At 49.4% G+C, this 19,422-nt stretch overlaps 6 protein-coding genes across 6 annotated transcripts; 3 read left to right on the forward strand and 3 right to left on the reverse strand.

Annotated features, from left to right (window-relative positions):
- Positions 1-750: 750 nt before the first annotated feature.
- On the forward strand, positions 751-4,003 carry B0J16DRAFT_51651 (mitochondrial presequence protease). Its single transcript, XM_046133974.1, has 2 exons — positions 751-1,199; positions 1,253-4,003. Exons 1-2 carry the CDS (start codon positions 913-915, stop codon positions 3,978-3,980), a joined length of 3,015 nt encoding a protein of 1,004 aa, XP_045985842.1. The 5' UTR covers positions 751-912; the 3' UTR covers positions 3,981-4,003.
- Positions 4,004-6,205: 2,202 nt separating this feature from the next.
- B0J16DRAFT_315641 (pyridoxal-dependent decarboxylase) lies at positions 6,206-7,610 on the forward strand (the record flags this gene model as incomplete). Its single annotated transcript, XM_046125259.1, has 2 exons — positions 6,206-6,485; positions 6,544-7,610. The coding sequence occupies 2 exons, from the start codon at positions 6,206-6,208 to the stop codon at positions 7,608-7,610; spliced, it is 1,347 nt and encodes a 448-aa protein (XP_045985843.1).
- A 286-nt stretch (positions 7,611-7,896) lies between these two features.
- On the reverse strand, positions 7,897-11,825 carry B0J16DRAFT_51644 (RING-11 protein). The gene is made up of 3 exons (XM_046133973.1): positions 11,359-11,825; positions 8,420-11,312; positions 7,897-8,374 (listed from the first exon to the last, which is right to left on the reverse strand). The coding sequence occupies exons 1-3, from the start codon at positions 11,414-11,416 to the stop codon at positions 8,146-8,148; spliced, it is 3,180 nt and encodes a 1,059-aa protein (XP_045985844.1). The 5' UTR covers positions 11,417-11,825; the 3' UTR covers positions 7,897-8,145.
- Positions 11,826-12,079: 254 nt separating this feature from the next.
- Positions 12,080-14,402, forward strand: B0J16DRAFT_332000 (uncharacterized protein). The gene is made up of 4 exons (XM_046126665.1): positions 12,080-12,237; positions 12,297-12,413; positions 12,460-12,487; positions 12,534-14,402. Coding segments are annotated over exons 1-4 (1,890 nt in total). The 5' UTR covers positions 12,080-12,235; the 3' UTR covers positions 14,277-14,402.
- Positions 14,403-14,467: 65 nt separating this feature from the next.
- Positions 14,468-15,619, reverse strand: B0J16DRAFT_315644 (Alpha/Beta hydrolase protein; the record flags this gene model as incomplete). The annotated part of the gene is made up of 3 exons (XM_046125260.1): positions 14,468-15,269; positions 15,317-15,482; positions 15,529-15,619. The coding sequence occupies 3 exons, from the start codon at positions 15,617-15,619 to the stop codon at positions 14,468-14,470; spliced, it is 1,059 nt and encodes a 352-aa protein (XP_045985846.1).
- Positions 15,620-17,905: 2,286 nt separating this feature from the next.
- On the reverse strand, positions 17,906-18,338 carry B0J16DRAFT_379835 (uncharacterized protein; the record flags this gene model as incomplete). Its single annotated transcript, XM_046131026.1, has 2 exons — positions 17,906-18,218; positions 18,265-18,338. 2 exons carry the CDS (start codon positions 18,336-18,338, stop codon positions 17,906-17,908), a joined length of 387 nt encoding a protein of 128 aa, XP_045985847.1.
- Between the last annotated feature and the right edge of the window lie 1,084 nt (positions 18,339-19,422).

Here is a 19,422-nt window from a genome sequence, read left to right on the forward strand (position 1 = left end):
GTAGGCATCGCCAACTGAGCAATGTGAGGCCAAGGCAACGGACGACAATCGTTCAGGCGGGGGTCACGAGGTAAGGATGAGCCGGGGGCATCGAAGCGGGATGAATGTCGTTATTCGCAGGTGGAGGCACTGTCACCGGGTTCGGGAGGGGTCGAAATCGTAATAATGGTCTAACAGTAAAGCAAAGAAATGTTCGATATCGGCTGCGGTACGAGCGGATGCTGTTAGTTGGGCTCACGCAAGAATTGTCCACCATGCAATACACTTGCAGCGCAGGCACGTTGAGCGGTTGAGGAGGCAATATCTTCGTACCTCGATTGGCTTTGGGTACAGTGGAATAGCAATGTGTATCAATGCTGAGCAACGACGACGGTGCGACCTATGGTAGATCTAAAGGCGCACAGCGTAGAAGCCAGGGCTTGTTGGTCATCGAAGAATGCTGTTCGCTAAGATGTGACAGGATGGAGGGCTCATTGAGGCTTGGAGCATGGATAGGTTTTGCCATGGGCCACTTGGTGCTTGGTTGAAGATGATAACGCGCTAACTGAATTTGGTGTCTTTGTCCATCACATTTGCTAGTGCATCAACTGTGACTATTGTAATTTTAGGGGCCTTCACTATCTCACAGTGGTCTTTCACTGACGGTGCCACTGGAGCACCCACAATTACGGCATGGGCCTTGGCAACTGACGTGGGCTGGACCGGGCCTTCCTTGAAGATAGCGCTGGGGTTACAAAGCAGACCCTTCCACTTTTCTCGGGTCATTACGTGCAGCAAAATCTCCGTCGCTTCTTTGACGACATTACTCATCTCCTTTATATAAAGTTTCAAACTCCACGAATCTGTACACTATTTCTTCAGAGTTTATTGTATTATTATTATTGTTTCCTTTCTTAATTCTTATACGTTGCAATGCTTCGCAACGCCGCCGCCGGCGCTCGCAAGGCCGTGACGGAGCTGTCACAGTTCCCAAAACCTGGAGAGAAGCTTCATGGTTTCACCCTTGTTCGATCCAAGCACGTTCCAGAGCTTGAGTTGACGGCTCTACACCTTCAACACGACAAGACGGGCGCCGATTATCTCCATATTGCTCGCGACGATAGCAACAATGTCTTCTCGATCGGCTTCAAGACGAATCCTCCGGATGATACCGGTATTCCTCATATTCTCGAGCACACGACTCTGTGCGGTAGCGAAAAGTACGAGCGCCTTGTCGTATAAACACGTAAACACTGGAAACTGACCGGTGCAGATATCCCATTCGCGACCCCTTCTTTAAGATGCTGCCGAGAACGCTATCGAACTTCATGAACGCCTTCACAGCCTCGGATCATACCTTCTATCCTTTCGCGACAACTAACGCGCAAGATTTCAAGAACCTTATGTCCGTTTACCTCGATTCGACGTTGCACCCACTACTCAAGAAGTCCGACTTTACCCAGGAAGGTTGGCGAATTGGTCCCGAGAACCCTCTTGCTGAGGATGAGGCGAGCAAGAAGTTGGTATTCAAGGGTGTGGTATACAACGAGATGAAGGGTCAAATGTCGGATGCTGGATACTTGTACTACATTCGATTCCACGATCACATCTTCCCCGACATCAACAACTCCGGTGGCGACCCCCAAAAGATTACCGATCTCACGTATGAGCAACTGCAAAAATTCCACGCCGAGCACTACCACCCCAGCAACGCCAAGGTCTTCACTTACGGTGACATGCCTTTGACCGACCACTTGAAGCAGGTTGATGCTCAACTTCAGGCTTTCGAGAAGATCCGAGGCGACAAGCAGATCCATGAGCCCGTCACGCTTAGCGGCCCCAAGGAAGTGACACTTTACGGTCCTCTGGATCCTCTTGTCGACCCTGATCGCCAGTACAAGACTTCCGTTTCATGGATTATGGGTGACACAACCGATGTTCTCGAATCTTTCTCTCTGGCCCTTCTCTCTACCCTTTTGATGGACGGCTATGGTTCTCCTCTATACCGTGGTCTTATTGAAGCTGGCATGGGAGCTGACTGGAGCCCTAACGCTGGTTATGACAGCTCTGCTAAGAAGGGAATCTTCTCTATTGGTTTGACCGGTGTCCAGGAGGCGGATGTGCCCAAGCTTAAGGAGAAGGTCCAGCAGATTCTGCGAGATGCTCGTGATAAGGGTTTCGACAAGACCAAGATTGATGGTTCGCTCCACCAATTGGAGCTCTCACTCAAGCACAAGACTGCCAACTTCGGTTTCTCCATGCTGAACCGCCTCAAGCCAAAGTGGTTTAACGGTGTGGATCCTTTCGACTCACTGGCCTGGAACGATACCATCAATGGCTTCCAAGCTAAGATGGCTGAGGGCAACTACCTGGAGAGCCTCATTGACAAGTACCTCCTCAACGACAACACCTTGACTTTCACCATGGCCCCTTCAACAACCTACGGCGAGGATTTGGCCAAGGAGGAACAGGAAAGATTGTCAAGCAGAATTCAGGCGGCGATCAAGGAGGCTGGAAGCGAGGAGAAGGCGCGAAAGCACTTTGAGAAGCAAGAGGCGGATTTGTTGGTTGAGCAGAACAAGACGAACACTGAAGATCTTGGATGTTTGCCAACTGTCCATGTCAAGGACATTCCTCGAAGCAAGGAGCCTGTCGTTGTTCGAGATGAGAATGCCAACGGAACCAAGATTCAATGGCACGAGGCTCCCACAAACGGCTTGACCTACTTCCGTGCTATCAACACGTTAGAGAACCTGCCAGATGAGCTTCGTGAGTTGGTTCCCTTGTTCACCGACAGCATCATGCGACTTGGTACCAAGGATTTGAACATGGAGCAGCTTGAGGACTTGATCAAGCTCAAGACTGGTGGTGTTTCCGTTGGATACCACTGCACACCGTCTCCCACCGATTTCCATGCTGCTAGTGAGGGCATCATTTTCACTGGTATGGCATTGGACCACAATGTCCCTGTCATGTTTGATATCATTCAGAAGCTTGTTCTGGGTACCGACTTTGACAGCCCCGAGGCAGCCCTCCGAATTCGTCAGCTTCTCCAGGCTTCTGCTGATGGTGTTGTCAACGATATTGCCTCTACTGGACACCGATTTGCTATGGGAAGCGCAGAGTCTGGCCTCACTCGATCTGCTTGGTTGCGACAGCAGGTCTCCGGTCTTTCTCAAGTGCAGCTGATTACTTCTCTGGCCAGCCGCCCTGAGACCGACAAGCTTGAGGATGTAATCTCCAAGTTGAAGCAGATCCAGAACCTTGCCCTTGCTGGTGGTAACCTTCGCACCGCCATCACTTGTGGTTCTGAGAGTGTTGCGGCAAACGGTGCTTCTCTTCAAAGCTTTGTGAGCAACCTGTCTCGCGATCCCTTGAACTTGAAGAACCCCTCACCTCGACAGCTTCCCAAGGATAGCAAGGCCTTTTACCCTCTGCCTTACCAAGTTTACTACGGTGGATTGGCAGTGCCTACCACCTCATACACATCAGCAGAGGGTGCGCCTCTTCAGATTCTGTCACAGCTTCTGACACACAAGCACCTTCATCACGAGATCCGTGAAAAGGGCGGCGCATACGGTGGCGGTGCTTACTCTCGAGCTCTGGATGGTCTTTTCGGCTTCTACTCTTACCGCGACCCCAACCCTCAGAACACCCTTAGCATCATGCGCAATGCTGGTCAGTGGGCCGTCGACAAGAAGTGGTCGGACCGTGATTTGGAGGAGGCCAAGATCTCTGTCTTCCAAGGAGTTGATGCGCCCAAGTCTGTGAACCAAGAGGGCATGGGTCGTTTCCTCTCAGGTATTACCGAAGAGATGAAGCAAAAGAAGCGTGAGCAGCTTCTGGATGTTACCAAGGATCAGGTTCAAGAGGTGGCTCAGCGCTACCTTGTCGATGGACTGACCAAGGGTGAGGGCCGCGTTGCTTTCCTCGGAGAGAAGCAGTCATGGGTTGACAGCGAGTGGAAGCTCCGCGAGATGAACATCAAGGGCGGCGAGTAAGGGTTTATGATTTAACGACAGCACTAGAGTTGGAAGCGGCAGCGTGCTAAAAGGTTGGATAGAGCAGCTCCAGCTGTATGAGAACATGTACGAGTACGATGAAGTGTAGATTACACAGATGAACAAAGCATAAATGACTCTCCTCACGTTGCCTCCGCAGCGGAAACTTACATCCTCTGAAATACGAGGATTTTGACCTCATTACGCGTTCAGATACGATACATCTTTTTGCCTATTCGATGGCATAAAGATCACAGAGCAACGCAAGAACAGATACAGCCTCTTCCCTTTTCGTTTGTTTATCTTGACTTTTGGAAGCTACTTTTTGCTCTGGATTTGCTATAGGACCTCGAGGCTGCGGAGCGAAAGCACCAAGCACGATGGTTTTATGATTGGCATTGATGGAGTAGATGTAGACGAAGAGAGTCGGATGGACTGGAATGGAGAGATGGTAGCTCGCTCTCTCAGAGCCGGAGTCCTTGAGCGATGGATTTACTGGACTAAAGAGCAGAGTACATGTATAAAATACGATGGAGTAGTATTCTTAATAGACAGTGAGTGTTGAAAATAAAAAACCATTAATAAACTATCTATCGGCATATTTGTCCGTGTTGATTACCAGGTATACGACGGACTTGAGCCGATTCGTCGAATAGTTACGACAAAGAGGCATTAAACGTTACAGAATGCTGGTTTATTTACTGGGGAACATGACGATGTACAAGTCCTTGGGCTATCCATGATAATAACCAGGGGGGTATCTGATGGTGCCTGACCGCGTAAGGCTTGAGCTTATTCCCTAGTGGACGTCTCTTTTTGTCAACTGAGGGAATTATCGGGTCGCCTGGTCTTAGCTTTTGCTAAATAACTTGAATATGATATTCTGACAAGTGATATGACGCTTCCATTAACCGTCGGTGACTCTGTCGGTCTGCTTTTTCCTCTCTGCATGGAATTGCAAAAGCCGGTGCCGGGGTCTGGTCTCTTTTTTCCTTCTTTTTGAGTTCCCGAGACACTGGAAAAGTGCGCGCCACATATGACTTACCCAATGGGATACTGTGCCGTTCTTCTTGGGGTTGAGGTGCGGTTGGGATTGGTTTAGCGCGGGGTTTTGGACAGCTAGAATCGAGATGTTGTACGGTTCATCACCGCCAATTTAGAGGAAGGGATCGGATTGGTGGTGTTTTTTACGAGGTCACCTCATGCCACATGTTATTGTTTACGGTACAAAGTACTTTCAAAATATTATACACTGGGACTCACTATAATTGTATAGAGATAGAAGTAGAGTACTGATAATCAGGCACGTCTCCTGTCCCGTCTAAGCCATTTAATACCCCTGTAAGCAAAGCCCCTCTTGTAAACGTCACAGTGGAGGGCAAAAATTTCTCTCACCTCTTGGGTACAACAGAACCGAACGACCTAGACCTAGACTTGGATTTGGACTTGGTCTGCGCATTCTTTTGCAGAAGAACCTCCACATTTCTTGCCCCCTGCCGAACCAACCACTGGAAATAGAATCAGCACAGACTGTGACTGGACTGGGCTTGGAAAAACAACCTCCATCTTTTCTGTCTTGGGTCAAGACCATATAAAAAGGACTTTCGTCTCCCCCGTCTTTTTCCTCTTTCTTCCCTTGCTCCCCCGACTTTTCTGTCAAGTATCTTTGTCAACGTTAACTCTATATCTTTATCGACACCGTTGGTATCAACCCGTTGATACCATACAAACCATTTGAGCAACTGTTCTCAGTAGCTCTACCTCCAACCAAACTCGACCCGCCTTTGGTCTCAAAAAGGCACCATCTTCAACACGGCTCCTCTGGCCGTGAGCTTCGTCAGCGACAAAGATTTCAGCCTCTGCAAGCCTTCCCACATCATCAACGCGATCCCCCCTCCCGTCGCTATTGCTGCTCGACGATAAGCTCCTCGATCTCTCCGTCTTGCAACATCCAAGACCCGACTATACTCCCCCGTCGTTCTTCGACACCCGTCAGCTGCCGCATAGGAGGTACTTGAAGGTTCTTCCTCTCGCCGAGGAAGAGTCGAGGAGGCCTCGCCAAATCACCGAGGGAAACGTTTGCTACCGTTCCCGACCACCTTAACACCACTTCCGAATCTTCGGTTAATCACTTTCTCTTGTCTTTTACGACATCAACTCAACTGAACGTCCCCGGACTCAATCCCTCGTCAATTCCCTCAACAAACCCCAGAAACGTTTGGGATATGGTTATGGCAACGGCTGTCCTCGACACTTACAACCACAATGTCAATCATCCTCATATCGCATTAAAGAAACCCCTGCTTCAGGAATCTCTTGTGCAACATGACTTGATTACCCCCAAGCAACTCATCGGTCAGGCTCTCCACCAGCGCGTGGAGGCCATTGACCATGAGATGTGCGAGCCTGGTGATGAAGATACCTTCTTCGTTGCCGACCTCGGCGAGGTCTACCGCCAGCATCTCCGCTGGAAGAAGAATCTCCCTCGGGTCCGGCCTTTCTATGGTAAGCAACCACGTTTCTGTGTAACACCCTGTTTCACAAACACTAACACATACACCAGCCGTCAAGTGCAACCCCGATCCTCAGATCATCAAGCTTCTGTCTGAGCTCGGCACCGGCTTCGATTGCGCCTCCAAGACCGAGATCGAGCAGGTTCTGTCTTCAGGCCTCAGCCCCGACCGCATCATCTACGCCCAACCCTGCAAGACCAACTCGTACGTCCGATACGTCAAGTCTGTGGGCGTCAAGCAGATGACTTTTGACAATGCCGATGAGCTCTACAAGATCGCCAAGCTCTACCCAGGAGCCGAGCTCTTCCTCCGCATCATGACCGACGACAGCGAGTCTCTTTGCCGCTTCAGCATGAAGTTTGGTGCTGCCATGGACACCACCGAGGCTCTTCTTGCTCTGGCCAAGGACCTTGGTCTCAATGTTGTCGGCGTCAGCTTCCACGTTGGCTCCGGTGCCTCCGACCCTCTCGCCTTCTTCAAGGCCGTTCGCGACGCCCACACCGTTTTCCAGCAGGCCCGCGACTTTGGTTTTGCCATGCGCACCCTTGACGTTGGTGGTGGCTTCTGCGGCGATACTTTCGAGGCTATGGCTACTGTCCTCCGTGGCGCTCTCGACGAATTCTTCCCGCCTCACAGCGGTGTCGAAATTATCGCCGAGCCCGGTCGTTACTATGTTGCCACCGCTTTCACCATTGCCTGCAACATCATCGCTCGCCGCACCGTTGAGGACCCCACTCTCGATGGCAAGGGATACATGCTGTACGTCAACGATGGTGTTTACGGAAACTTTTCCAACATCATGTTCGATCACCAGCAGCCCACCGCAAAGGTCCTCCGCGCTTCCGGCAAGACCCTTTTCGACACTGCTGTAGCTGAGCCTACTCCTGTAGGTGAAGGCTTCGAGTACTCCATCTGGGGTCCTACCTGTGACGGCATCGATCGCATCACCGACAGCACTCGCTTCGACCCCATTCTCGATGTTGGTGACTGGCTTTACTTTGAGGATATGGGCGCTTACACCAAGTGCTCTGCCACTCAGTTCAATGGCTTCTCCAACGCTCACGACGTTATCTACGTCTGCAGCGAGCCCGGTGCCAAGGCCCTTCTCGGCCTGTGATCTAGGTCAGATCATGCTAGACCAGTTGGCTAGCTAGAATGTTTCTTTCGTTTTCTCTTTGGAGAATCTTTTTGTCCATACGATTTGAAATCCAGTAGAATGGATAACGATACAGCAGAACTGTTGAGATGAGAAATAGAAAAGACAGAAAAGAAATAGATAGACTCGTTAGATAACTTGATCTTAATAAAGTCCGTCTTGGAAGTTGTTATTGGTAATCGCCTTATGTGTGCTTGTGAATTGAAACTCGTTCTTCAACAATGGCTCACGACAAATGCATTTTCTCAGGGTATTATTTATTCATTGCTCAATTGCACATATACATACATTCCTGAGAACACCAAAATCAACCATGTATCATAACGCAGCCTGTTGTGCTAGCGCCTAACTCCTTGCTCCGTATCCGTTCCCAGTGGCTAAGGGGCCACATAATGTACAGCACCTCTGCCCATGTGTGGGTGGGACTAATCAGGACAAAACAATCGATGTCGTTGCAAACATCTTGGTACCAAAATGTACAGATAGAATATCAGTTCTAAGAACCGCGGAAAAGGAACTGCATGTCCTCTGGGGTGAGCGATTCCATAGCCTTATCGTCGGCGTTGACAGTGGAGTGGATCATGTTGGTCTTCTTTTCCTGAATCAACACCATTCGACTTTCGACCGAATCTTCGATGCAAAGACGGGTGATTGTGCAGGGTCGAGTCTGTCCGATACGATGGCATCGATCAGCAGATTGCCATTCCGCAGCTGGGTTCCACCATCTATAGCTGTTAGTAAAGATCAATGGGAGGGATCGGTAAACTTACGGGTCAACGATGAAAACGCGCGAGGCTTCGGTGAGGTTCAGGGCTACACCACCAGCCTTGAGCGAAACGAGGAAACATTCAACATCCACGTTGTTCATGAAATGCTCAATAGAAGCTTGTCGCTGAGCAGGAGTCATGCTACCATCAAGCATCACTGTAGTGATACCAGCTCGACGGAGACGCCACTCAATGAGTTGCAGCATGGTGGTGAACTGAGAGAAGATGATCGACTTGTGCGAGGCATTGTCGGAACGAAGCTTGTGCAGCTCGTGGACAAGAAGTTCGATTTTGGAAGATGAGGTCCAGTTCTCCATCTTGATTCGGTTGATGATAGAATTCTTCTTGACAAGATTCTCGTCCTGTTCAATCTCTGGCTGTTCGAGATCAATCGAAAGAGGAATGTGACAACGAGGGCAGTCAGGCTCATCAGTCGAGCGGACGTAGCTACCGACACAAGCTCGGCAGAAGTCGTGCTTACACCTACTACGCACGGTATCTTCAGCTGGCTCGTCGCAAATACAGCATACAAGGACGTTCTGTCCTCCCTCTGCGTTCTTCTTCAAGAGCAGATCGGGATGGTCGGCAACTTGTCGCATCTGCATGATGAGACCGAAAATGTTGGCATAGTTGTTGAGGAGAACACCCTGTGCAACATATGTATCGAATTTACGCTGACCGTTGGTCATGATGCTGTTGGCAAAGTCGTTCTCGACCTCTCCGAAGAACTGACGGTCGACGTAGATTTCCTTGACAGGAAGCTCCATAGAGTTGGTATGGTCCTTCTTCAACCGACGGAGCATGATGCGATCAGTCATCAGTCGAAGGTTCTTGAAAGCCTCGGATCCTGGTCCCCTGTTACCATACTTTTGAATGGGATTCAGAAGCTCTTGGTTGAAGACGGAAACATGCTGCATTCCTGCATGCTGACAACCAGAGCAGCGGCTGTGTTCATCCATGGACCACTCAAGCATCGAGCAAGGACACTGCTTGCACAGGTAAGATGCAAAGGGAGTAATGTTCAAGAAGCGGATCAAGGAGAAAAACTCGCCAATTCGGTTCTGGAGAGGTGTGCCAGTCAAGCACCATCGGTAGTTGGTTTTGAGGGCAAAGCATGCCTTGGCAGTCATGGTGGTTCGCGTTTTGATGCAATGCGCTTCGTCCAGAATGATTCGATGGAAGTTGAGGGCGTGAATGACACTCTTCTCCTTGTAAATACCATCCTTTCGTTTGAACCCCTTCTCCTGCTTGCGGTAGATCGACTCAAGACTGTTGTACGACATCATGATTACATCGTACTTCTTGAGCTGGGCGAGAGTGATCCCTTTGGTCTTCTGGTTTGTACCATGGTAAACGAAAGTCTTCAGGGTGCCATCGGTATAGGACTTGATTTCCGACTGCCATTGCATCAAGGCAACGGGAGGTACGAGGACAAGGGATGGTTGCTTTGCAGGGTAATCCGACATTATCAGAGATACTGCCTGAATAGTCTTGCCCAGACCCATTTCATCACCTAGCAGTCCGCCCCTCCACTCTCCCTTTTCCATTTCCAGCATCCAAGCTAGACCTTCAAGCTGAAAGGGCTTCAGTTGGCGTGAGATATTTTGAGGCTGGGGGGCTTTTGTGGCCTTGATGACAGGCATGTTTCTCAGGGTATCCCACATTGTTTCAATTTCAGGATGGTTCTTGACCAAACGCTCGCGCTCCCTAATGTGGCGCTTGGTTCGACGACCCGCGGTGAAACCTCGTCTCTGGGCGATAGGAGCAACAGGCCTGTTGCCATCTCCATCAGTATCGCTAGTACCGGTGTCCAGGGCAGAGTCAATGAGGGAATCGTAGTTGTTGTCGTCAGATGATTGGGCGAGTCCCAAGGCGTTCTCAATGGCATCAAGTTCATCGCCTGAAGGGCCGTCGTCCAGCGCAGGTGCAGTGGTGGATTGCTGGGCTGCGGCAGCAGTAGCCCTTCCGCGCGATGTTGCGACAGGAGCGATGGGACGCACAGGCTGTTTCCCCTTGGCCTTTCTGGATCGCAATGGAACGTCTTCGTCGCTGGAGTACTCGTCATCTTCCTCCTCACTGACTTCCTCCTCTGATGGAAACTCATCACCGTGTGAGCTCAGAGAAGACAGTTCGTCCTCGTCTAGTGCCGCAGCAATCTCAGCATCCATGTCAATGTCTTGATCATCAGAGTCGGGTATGACTCTCTGCTTCTTTGACGGGTTTCCTCGTTTGGAGCTTGTTTCGGTTAAAGACCGCTGTCGCTTGACCGAGGTTTGCGGGGTGGGAGCATTTGACAAAGAAGGTCTACCGCTTCTGCGCAAGGGAAGGGTCGGCGAAAGAAGAGCTGGCTCCTGGTTTAAATCTTTCTGAAGACGGCGGGCTACTTGAGCATCCCGGGAAAAGTCCAGAAGATCATCATCCTCATCCTCGGAATCTTCAATGATTCTTGATTTGCCTTTGCCCCTTGGCTTCATCGAGTAGGCACTGTTGCGCAAACCTCGCTCACGGTCAATGGTGTGTGAAGCAGAAGGAATTACAACTTCGACTTTGACATAATCAACGGCTGCCGGGGTGGGGACTTTGCTTGAGGCTGGAGTTGAATAATCACTCTCGGACTCGAGATCCTTTGGGGTGGGTACTGATGATACAGACTCGCTTTCAGCAACAGCGGCCTTGCTTGGACGTCCACGACGTCTAGCGGGGACAACATCGGGGGTGGGTGACTGCACAGCAATAGATGCATCGGCCTCAACAATGCTTTTCCTAGGACGGCCTCTTGGTCGTGTAACCGTCTGAACTTCTGCCTCTGGGGCGGGAGTTGTGGCAGTTGAAGTAGCCTGACTTCTCAAAGCAGCACGGGTCATCCGACCGGATGCAGTTGATGGCTCTCGAGAGACTATGGTTGTTAGCGATGTGAAATCTACTTTCATTGGCAAGCTCACCATCTGCTGCCGATGAGGCAATGGGAGTCCCTCGGGTCGAAGGGCGACCGCGGGCCATGATGTCAGTCTATACAAGGGTATGCGATCGACTGTGATGCGACGAAGGATTTCTTGGGATGTGCAGCTGCACGATGATGGGGAAATGAGAGGGATGTCTTTTGCGATTTGGTTTCGCAATAAAGAAAGATCTAAGGATGGGAGCCTGATGACAGGTGAAGGGCGGCACTTGAACCCCTGCTTATCTGCACAGGTGTAAATGCAGTGACAATGGGTGACCGTGAATAGAAACAAACGAAGTCACTGCGGGCAACAACAAACAGACAATGAATGAAGCAGGCAACAATAAAATTTGACTAAAGGAAGTCAAAGAAAAATCTTAAAGACCAGATGATGGAATAAAACTTAAGACGAAAGGTGAAAAAAAGTAAAGTACAATTGAGGCAAGTCGCCACCAGCTCCTTTTTCGGGGGCGTTCCTGCCTACTTCAGCCGTTCCAAGGGACCCCAATTCACGGTTCACAGTGTCGGGGAAGAACACCCCGCTACGCGCAGGCACGTGTCAGGGGCAAGGGGGCCTAAATTGTCGATCTGATTGGGGTGCATCGTGCCTGGATCCTCGATTTACCACCTAAAATGTCTGTTTGTAAGCCGATTGCATCACGTGACACGGTGTCAATCTCGTGCGAGGGGGGCGGCAGCGGGAACGCCACTGCACCTGCCCGACTCGCATGAATTCTGTGTTTGCGCCGTCTCCTTTTAAAGCTTGAGTTTTTCTTCCCTGTTACTTTTTAGGGGCTTATCGTGGTCGCAAAATCTGGGGGATCATTTTCCTGCACAAGTCTCTCGTTTTCAAGTGCATACCACGATCTTTAACAACCATGTATGTTTCTTTCATCAACGTCATGACTCTGAGTGGCGATAAGCTTATCATACCTACAGGGCGAGATCAACAAGGAGCAATAATCAGGCTCAAGATCAAAATGGTCAGAACGGGAATGCACAGAATGGCCAGAATGGAAACCAGAATCAGCCCGCCAGACGTGCTGTTTATGGACCGTGAGTTTGAATATGCACATGATCCATACATGCTAACATTTACTAGTCAATCCGCTTTGACTGATTTCCTGGCCGTGAGTACTCTTGTGGCTCAACTAAGACCATACTGACCAAGTTTAGTCACACAACATCTCTGCCGCTCAAATTCGCTCGACCGCAGATGCTCGCCGACGACAAGCTGCGCAAGATTCTGCGCAAGATGTGAATGGTAATGGCGAATCTTCTGCGGCTGGGGCTGCACTTGCTGGCTCTCCAGATAGCAATGAAGACGAAGCCGCTTCGAAACGCAAGCGGGAGGTGGAGAAGCAGGAGCTCGCAAAGATCAAGAAGACCAAAGCTTTCAAGAGGCGCAAGAAGAACAACGACGACCAATCTGATGACGATCTTGCCCGAGAGATTATGAACATGGATGGCTACGCTGGCCCCATGCCCGGTCAAATGGAGAATTGCGAAATCTGCGAGAAACGATTTACCGTCACACCTTACTCGGTAGCTGGTCCAAATGGCGGACTTCTCTGTGCCCCATGTGGAAGGGAGGTTGCGAAGGAACGACAGGGTGCAGTGAAGAAGAAGCCCAAGAAGCAGGCGCCTGCTGTAGGTGGTGTTGGCAGACGCCGTGCGATCCAAAGTCGAATCCTTGACGGTGATGTCGGCACCAAGAGTTTGGCTACTCTCTGTGTTCAGACCCTTGCCAAGAATGTTGAACTGGCTGACAGTCTTGGAGATCTTCCCGATCATCTCATTGACAAGATTGCACGAATGTTTTCCAAGCGACGACTGCTAAAGACCGAAACCCTGCCTCTCTTTGTTCAACCTACCACCGAGAACGTGCAAATCTACGATGGCTCAAAGCTCACGGATAATGACTACATGTCGATCTTCCAAATCGCCCCAAAACTCCAGCACCTCAAGATTCGATGCGGTATCCAGTTCAAGGACGAAGTCATGGACTATTTGTTGACTCGCGATACTGCTCTGGAAACTTTCTATCTTCATGGAGCGAACCTTTTGAGCGAAGACAAGTGGCACGAGTTCATGCAAGCCAAGGGTCAATCGTTGAAGGGCATCCAAGTATACTACACCGACAACCACTTTGGAGACGAGACTATTGCCACGATGAAGGATCACTGTCCCAACTTGAAGCGACTCAAGATTGAGAACAACCAAAAGGTCACCAACGATGGCGTCAAGGCGATTGCAGATTTGTCATCTTTGGAACATCTCGGACTTCAGCTCCAGAACAAGACTCGGTCTGATGCTTACTGCAAGGTCATTCGGAGCATCGGCGCCAATCTTCAGACTTTGTCTCTAAAGATTGTCCCTAGCATCGATGATGCAGTATTGCGAGCCATTCACGACAACTGTCGATCCCTCACCAAATTCCGCATCACCGATAGTGAGGCCATGACTGATTTTGGGTTCGCTGAGTTGTTCAACAACTGGGCCAATCCCCCACTGTACTATATCGACCTTCAAAAGTGTCGACAGGTTGATGCGAGAATGCCCCGAGAAAACCCCGATAGCATCGGTCTCTGCAGCGAGGGCTTCAAAGCGTTGATGGCTCATTCCGGTCATAAGCTTCAGTATCTCAACATTCACGCATGCCGTCACATCTCACGTGAAGCCTTTGAAGAGGTGTTCAACGAGGATGCTCGATACCCTGCGTTGAAAGAACTGGAGATCAGTTTCTGTGAAGAGGTGACCGATTTCATTCTGGGCTCCATCTTCCGCGCTTGTCCCAATATTCGCACGGTCAATGTGTTTGGATGCATGAAGGTGAAGAGTGTCCGCGTGCCCCGTGGTGTGATTCTTGTGGGCGTCCCCAACGCGCAGGGTATGGTCGTTGAGGGATCTGATGATTAATTCCGTGTACCAAAAGCGAGGTCATTTGGAGTTTGGAGTTTGTGACACACAACTGAGTATTTCTGTTAGGGATATCCAATGCATGGCGTATGGTCACGATGCATTCAGCTAGTCAATGAATTATTGTGCTTTAACTTGTTTATTGTATTATGAAACTATTCATGGTATATCATTACTGCGTAAATGTCATACTATGACGAGCGTGCGGCGTTGTTCTTGACATACTCCTTATCCATCTCGACATAGTTGTTGAGCTTCTTCTCAAGCTCAGCATCGCTCATAGGAGCAGCCCTCTCAGCAATGCCCTCACGCTTGGCACTTCTGTATCTTCTGCTTCTCCAAGAGATACCGCTACCAGAGCAAGCATCGGTCTCCTGGAGGTAGTGCAGGTGAGCATCGATATCCAATCCGAGGGTTCCACCGTTGCACTTGAGGTTGGCACCACCCTCACAGACTTTGATGTCATTGATGGTGTAGTCAACCTTGTTACCTCCAGCACCAGACAGCCAGTACTCGGGGGATGTGTGTCGGTAACCAAAGACCAGAGGGGGAAGTCTGGGAACAGGGTCTTTGGCGTTCGTAACGCGGAACTCTCCACCAGCTTGGTTCGAGATGAAACCAGCGAGCTGGGAGTTTCCAACTCGTGGTGAACCGTAGGTGTAGATGTCAACGGGTGTTCCACCAACTCGAAGGTTTGCGGCGCCTAGTGTAGCGACGGCACCACCTAGGGAGTGACCTGTAGCAATGACTTTGAATGAAGGGTTCGCCTTGCGGGCCTTTGCGACAGCAGCGGTTGCTGCGGCAGAGATCTCTTTCCATGCATTCTGGAAACCGCTGTGTACACCGCAGCCTGAGGTCAAGCTGCAGTCCTCCTGGCCAAAGTCGAGGTTGGTGAGCCAGTTTCGAATGTTTATGCTTCCTCGAACGGAGAGGACGATTTCCTTTCGTGAAGAGTCGGTCGAAACGTAGCCGCCGATGCCAGTCTTGGAGCCACTGAGATGTGTGAGTTGAAGTCATCGGATTGTGCTGGTGGTACTTACGTGAATGATGCCACGATAGTAGCACCGTTGGACTGGACTGTTGGGCAGCCATTGTTTCCACAGGTGATCTTTGCACCAGCTGCGGCGTTGGAGTTGCAGTATGAGGCAGCACTGTGCTGGATGTAGAACTTGAAGTTGCCAAAGTCGCCGTTAGAGACAGCAACAGCTAGAGATGTTAGTCTATAATATGTTAGAGGGAGGAAGAGTGTTACCTCTTTCATCGAGGGCCTTGGTGTAGTCCTCGACGCTTAGAGGACTGGCCACAGCAAAGGTGACAACGGAGAGGAGCGACAGGAGATGCATCTTGACAGGCAAGGGTATGGATCAAGGGTATAAGTGATAGACAAGCTGTGACAAGGTGCAACTCCCTCAGAAAGGATACTGAATACTGAAACTGGCCCTGATATCCCGACTTATATGAACAATATCGAGGGATGTGACAGCTTATATATCTTTTCCGTAGCTTCACTTTTCATCACAATACCCGCCCACCTCTTTCACCCATCTTGGCAACGATACTCTGTATAGTCGGTCTAATAACCGCCATGACCCAAAAACGAAATGAACCGCTCCGGCAGTAACAATGCTTCCCTTGGTGTGTTGAGGCCAGTCACCCCGCATTCTTGGCTTCCCTGATCCCAGCAAGAATAGTCTCTTTTTTTCTTCTATCGATCTGTGTCTCTATTTTTCCTTGGTCCGTTTCCCTTGGGCCCGGAGTGAGCTTCCAATACAGGTAACGACGATCTCGGACCACGTGAGGGTCGTGATGGGTTGCAGGGGTCCATCTTTAGCTTCTGTTACATCCTGGGAGGAGCATTGCCAGGGCTTTCAAAATGTTGGGACGGTAGGGCTCTATCTCGAGTTGGGTGAATTTGAATAGGAGAAAATTTTGACAAGTCTGGTGATTTACTCTGGTCAATCGTAAGAGAGTGGTTGGTCCATAGTCTGAGACTTTGAGTCTAGTGTCACTGTGATGGAACGACCAATTATAGAAGATACTACGGAATATGGACCAAGAGATTTACCGCCGGAGCTATATCCAACAGCTTTGACCAACCATCTTTCACAAACACGACATCTATCACTTGCATTCGATCAACAAATGCAATGCCTAGAATATGAACCCTGCAGCAGCCTTGACCGCTATGTATGTAACAATGTAATTCATTATTAATTTATCGCATCGTGAGCCTTTTGTAAATGGTCAGGGGTTGTAAGAGAGAAGGGAAGGGACTTTTTGTTAGGTGGGGTGCAGTTGAAGAAAACAGGTTTTTGTGAGTGATTCGACTCGATTAGGAACTACAATCTGGAGTCGAAGTGCCGATATCTGGGGAATACCGAATAGAGACTACTAACCTAACCCATCAACATGCATTGAGGGTTATTTTGACATGTTATTAATCGTCTATTATATTTGCCACGATTCAATATAACGACGATAATATTAGAACAACGCATGGTTCAATAGATTATCACAATATTCACAGAAGCAATCAAGTTTCAGCTGTCAGACATCCAATTTCTTGACACCTACCGTTCTTATCGTTCTTCACACCATCTTGTCTTTTTGATGCAGTGCGGGCCGATGTAAGCTGCATTTTATTACACCATTGTCGTCACCTTTGCTCGTGAGAACTGAGAGACAAGATAACAAGTTTATGCACGCTCAGGCAGTCACAAAAGAAATGACAACTGAAAAGAGACTGAAGTTACTGATTGAAATAATTAGTACACTCCTGGACTAGATCCTCGTATACGCGGCTAATATTCTATCAACTCCTCGATTAGTATTGCTTTTGAACACTTGACCAGAACTACACCTGAAACTGACAAAATATATACTTGGCATCAATAATCGATTCAAAAAACAGTTACACTAATCTTGGATACTACCTGACTACAATGCGCTCCAATACACATCAGGCACTTCATCTTCATCTCTTCATCCGCCTAAAGATAATCGCTCACTAGTTCCTCCCGCTTACTGCGTACCTGATGATCGGCGCTCCCAAGACCTGCAGGTGGTCACACCAGCAATAACCAACCGAGGAACACACAGAACTCAATGCCCTTTTCTTGCCCTGACTAGAAGCCTGTGATTGTCACTTTGCGGGGTTTAGCACTATCCCCCTCGTCCTGATGGTGTTGACTAGTTCCGGTGGACCAAGACCAACTAGCACTGCATTCGATCTATCGGAACTACAGTAACCCTCTTTCTCATTCGAGAATACCTCCGAAGTCAGCTGCTTCGAATTGACTTTTAACCTCCTTCCAAACTCGACGTCGACCACTATCTGACACCAAACTGTCAGCTTCAATGACGTCTCCTCGTAATCTTTTGCATGATGAATCCCTGTTTAAACTTCAGCTTCAATGCAAGTTCAGCATTGAATGCAAGTCCAGCGAAAAAGAACCATGGTGCAAGATCTTTTGTTTTCGTAGTCTTTGTACAGAATTCGTATCACGAGGGTGGTTTAGAGACATCTGGACCCCAGAAACCACCTCTCTCTATCCCATCTCGTATCGTACACATGCCACCGCGGCTTCATTGACGTGTCATCCAACCCCTCCTGCCCTCAGTCTCGGCATCTACTGGGCAATGTGCCTTCGGCCCTTAATCTTCCTCCTGAGGAGAATCTTCCTTCCTGTCTTGCTTCGCTTTCGGACGAGGAAACCATGTCTGCGCTTCTGAACAAGTCTAGTGTGTCCATTCATAGTGTTTCGGGGTCCGCAGCGAATTTGCATGTCTCCCATCGCGGGGTGTGCTGAGATGGCGCTTGAAGGAACGATATCGGCCGAGGCAGCTGTCGAGGGGGTGAAGCTTGATGGGAGAACGGTTCTTCGGATGGCGCCGTTCATGGGAGTTAGGGAAGGTCGGAGAGGAACGAGAGTTGTGAATGTCCTGATGAGGTCAGAGATAGTTTGTAGAGGTATTTCGAGAGTCGTACCTGGGTGATTGAGCGAGGGGCTTGGTCAGGACTGGGCGCGCGAGGCGCGTAATTGATGAGAACATTGTGTTCATTGTGATCGTTAGCACGCAGCGTTGGAGAGACTGCGGCCGATGGGTTGATGCTGCGGGCGGTAGAGTTGGTGATGTTGAATGTCGAAATTTTGGACCAACCTCGGAATTGACGCCGCCATCACGGTGGGGCAGCTACCCTGTACCTGTACCGCAGGGTGTCAGAAGAATTGATCGCCGAAAGCATAAGAGACGAAATAATCTGGTCACCTTATGCCAGCTTAGGCTAGCATTTAGGCTACTTTATTTCTGTAGCCTAAGCCTTAGAGAACATTTCTTCTGTTACCCACCTACTGTAGTATGACGAGATGTTGCGAGATGCAAACTCATATGCTCGATAATCTTTATACTTCTTTAATCATTGTTGAATTTGTTCATGTTTTATAGGTTTAAATTCTGCATTAGGTATTCTTTGTGTGTTCTTATAATTGGAAGGTTGGAAGCAGGTACTTTCCCAGGTCGTCATTTCGACTGTTAAACAGCAACTGCTCTTTCTCAATTCACTTTCCCTGAACCCAACAATTCGAGCGCTCCCTCAATTTCTTCTTCACTAAAATATATCCTCCTTTCACATCGATGTTTTTCAAGCATGCTTGAGTCCCGAGTCTCTTGTGACACTTTCTTTCGCGCAGTGACTGGCTTCTGTTGCCTCTTCGTCGTACACAGCTGGCTCCACATACTAGCCAAGATCTATCGGCAGGTGGTTGAATGTGCAAGTTATTCTAGTAAGGCTGGATCATAAGGATTCGCTTTCTTTAGAAGAGCATCGGTACAATGGCTAACGAGAGAACAACCAGGTCCCACGATGAGTCGAGTCCAACGACATGAAAGCCAGCGGGCACTCGATAACAGCGATATTGATTGACCACTGTCTCATTGAAGGCCCATCAAAGATATCCTGGTCAGATTCAATTGGTAGTCCCAATTGTGTAACCGCCGTTGTTGGTTGTAGGTTGTGTTGATCCTCCTCCGGCCAGTTGATGACCTCAACCTGTGCTCTGAGATCAAATCATTTTTCATCATGAGCCCGGATATCATATTCCTACAGCATTTTATCGCCAGAGATACCCCAGCCGCAATTGTGATC

The sequence above is a fragment of the Fusarium flagelliforme genome (assembly GCF_020744385.1).
Source record: "Fusarium flagelliforme strain FIESC 12 MPI-CAGE-AA-0113 chromosome Unknown B0J16scaffold_2, whole genome shotgun sequence".
Taxonomy (NCBI): Eukaryota; Fungi; Ascomycota; class Sordariomycetes; order Hypocreales; family Nectriaceae; genus Fusarium; species Fusarium flagelliforme.

Coding starts and splice junctions, on each gene's coding strand:
- B0J16DRAFT_51651 (XM_046133974.1), top strand. CDS start 913: ATGCTTCGCAACGCCGCCGCCGGCGCTCGCAAGGCCGTGACGGAGCTG. Junction 1,200..1,252: donor ACTCTGTGCGGTAGCGAAAA/GTACGAGCGCCT, acceptor TGACCGGTGCAG/ATATCCCATTCGCGACCCCT.
- B0J16DRAFT_332000 (XM_046126665.1), top strand. Junction 12,414..12,459: donor AGACGTGCTGTTTATGGACC/GTGAGTTTGAAT, acceptor AACATTTACTAG/TCAATCCGCTTTGACTGATT. Junction 12,488..12,533: donor CTTTGACTGATTTCCTGGCC/GTGAGTACTCTT, acceptor GACCAAGTTTAG/TCACACAACATCTCTGCCGC.
- B0J16DRAFT_51644 (XM_046133973.1), bottom strand. CDS start 11,416: ATGGCCCGCGGTCGCCCTTCGACCCGAGGGACTCCCATTGCCTCATCG. Junction 11,313..11,358: donor TGCCTCATCGGCAGCAGATG/GTGAGCTTGCCA, acceptor TAACAACCATAG/TCTCTCGAGAGCCATCAACT. Junction 8,375..8,419: donor CGCGTTTTCATCGTTGACCC/GTAAGTTTACCG, acceptor TAACAGCTATAG/ATGGTGGAACCCAGCTGCGG.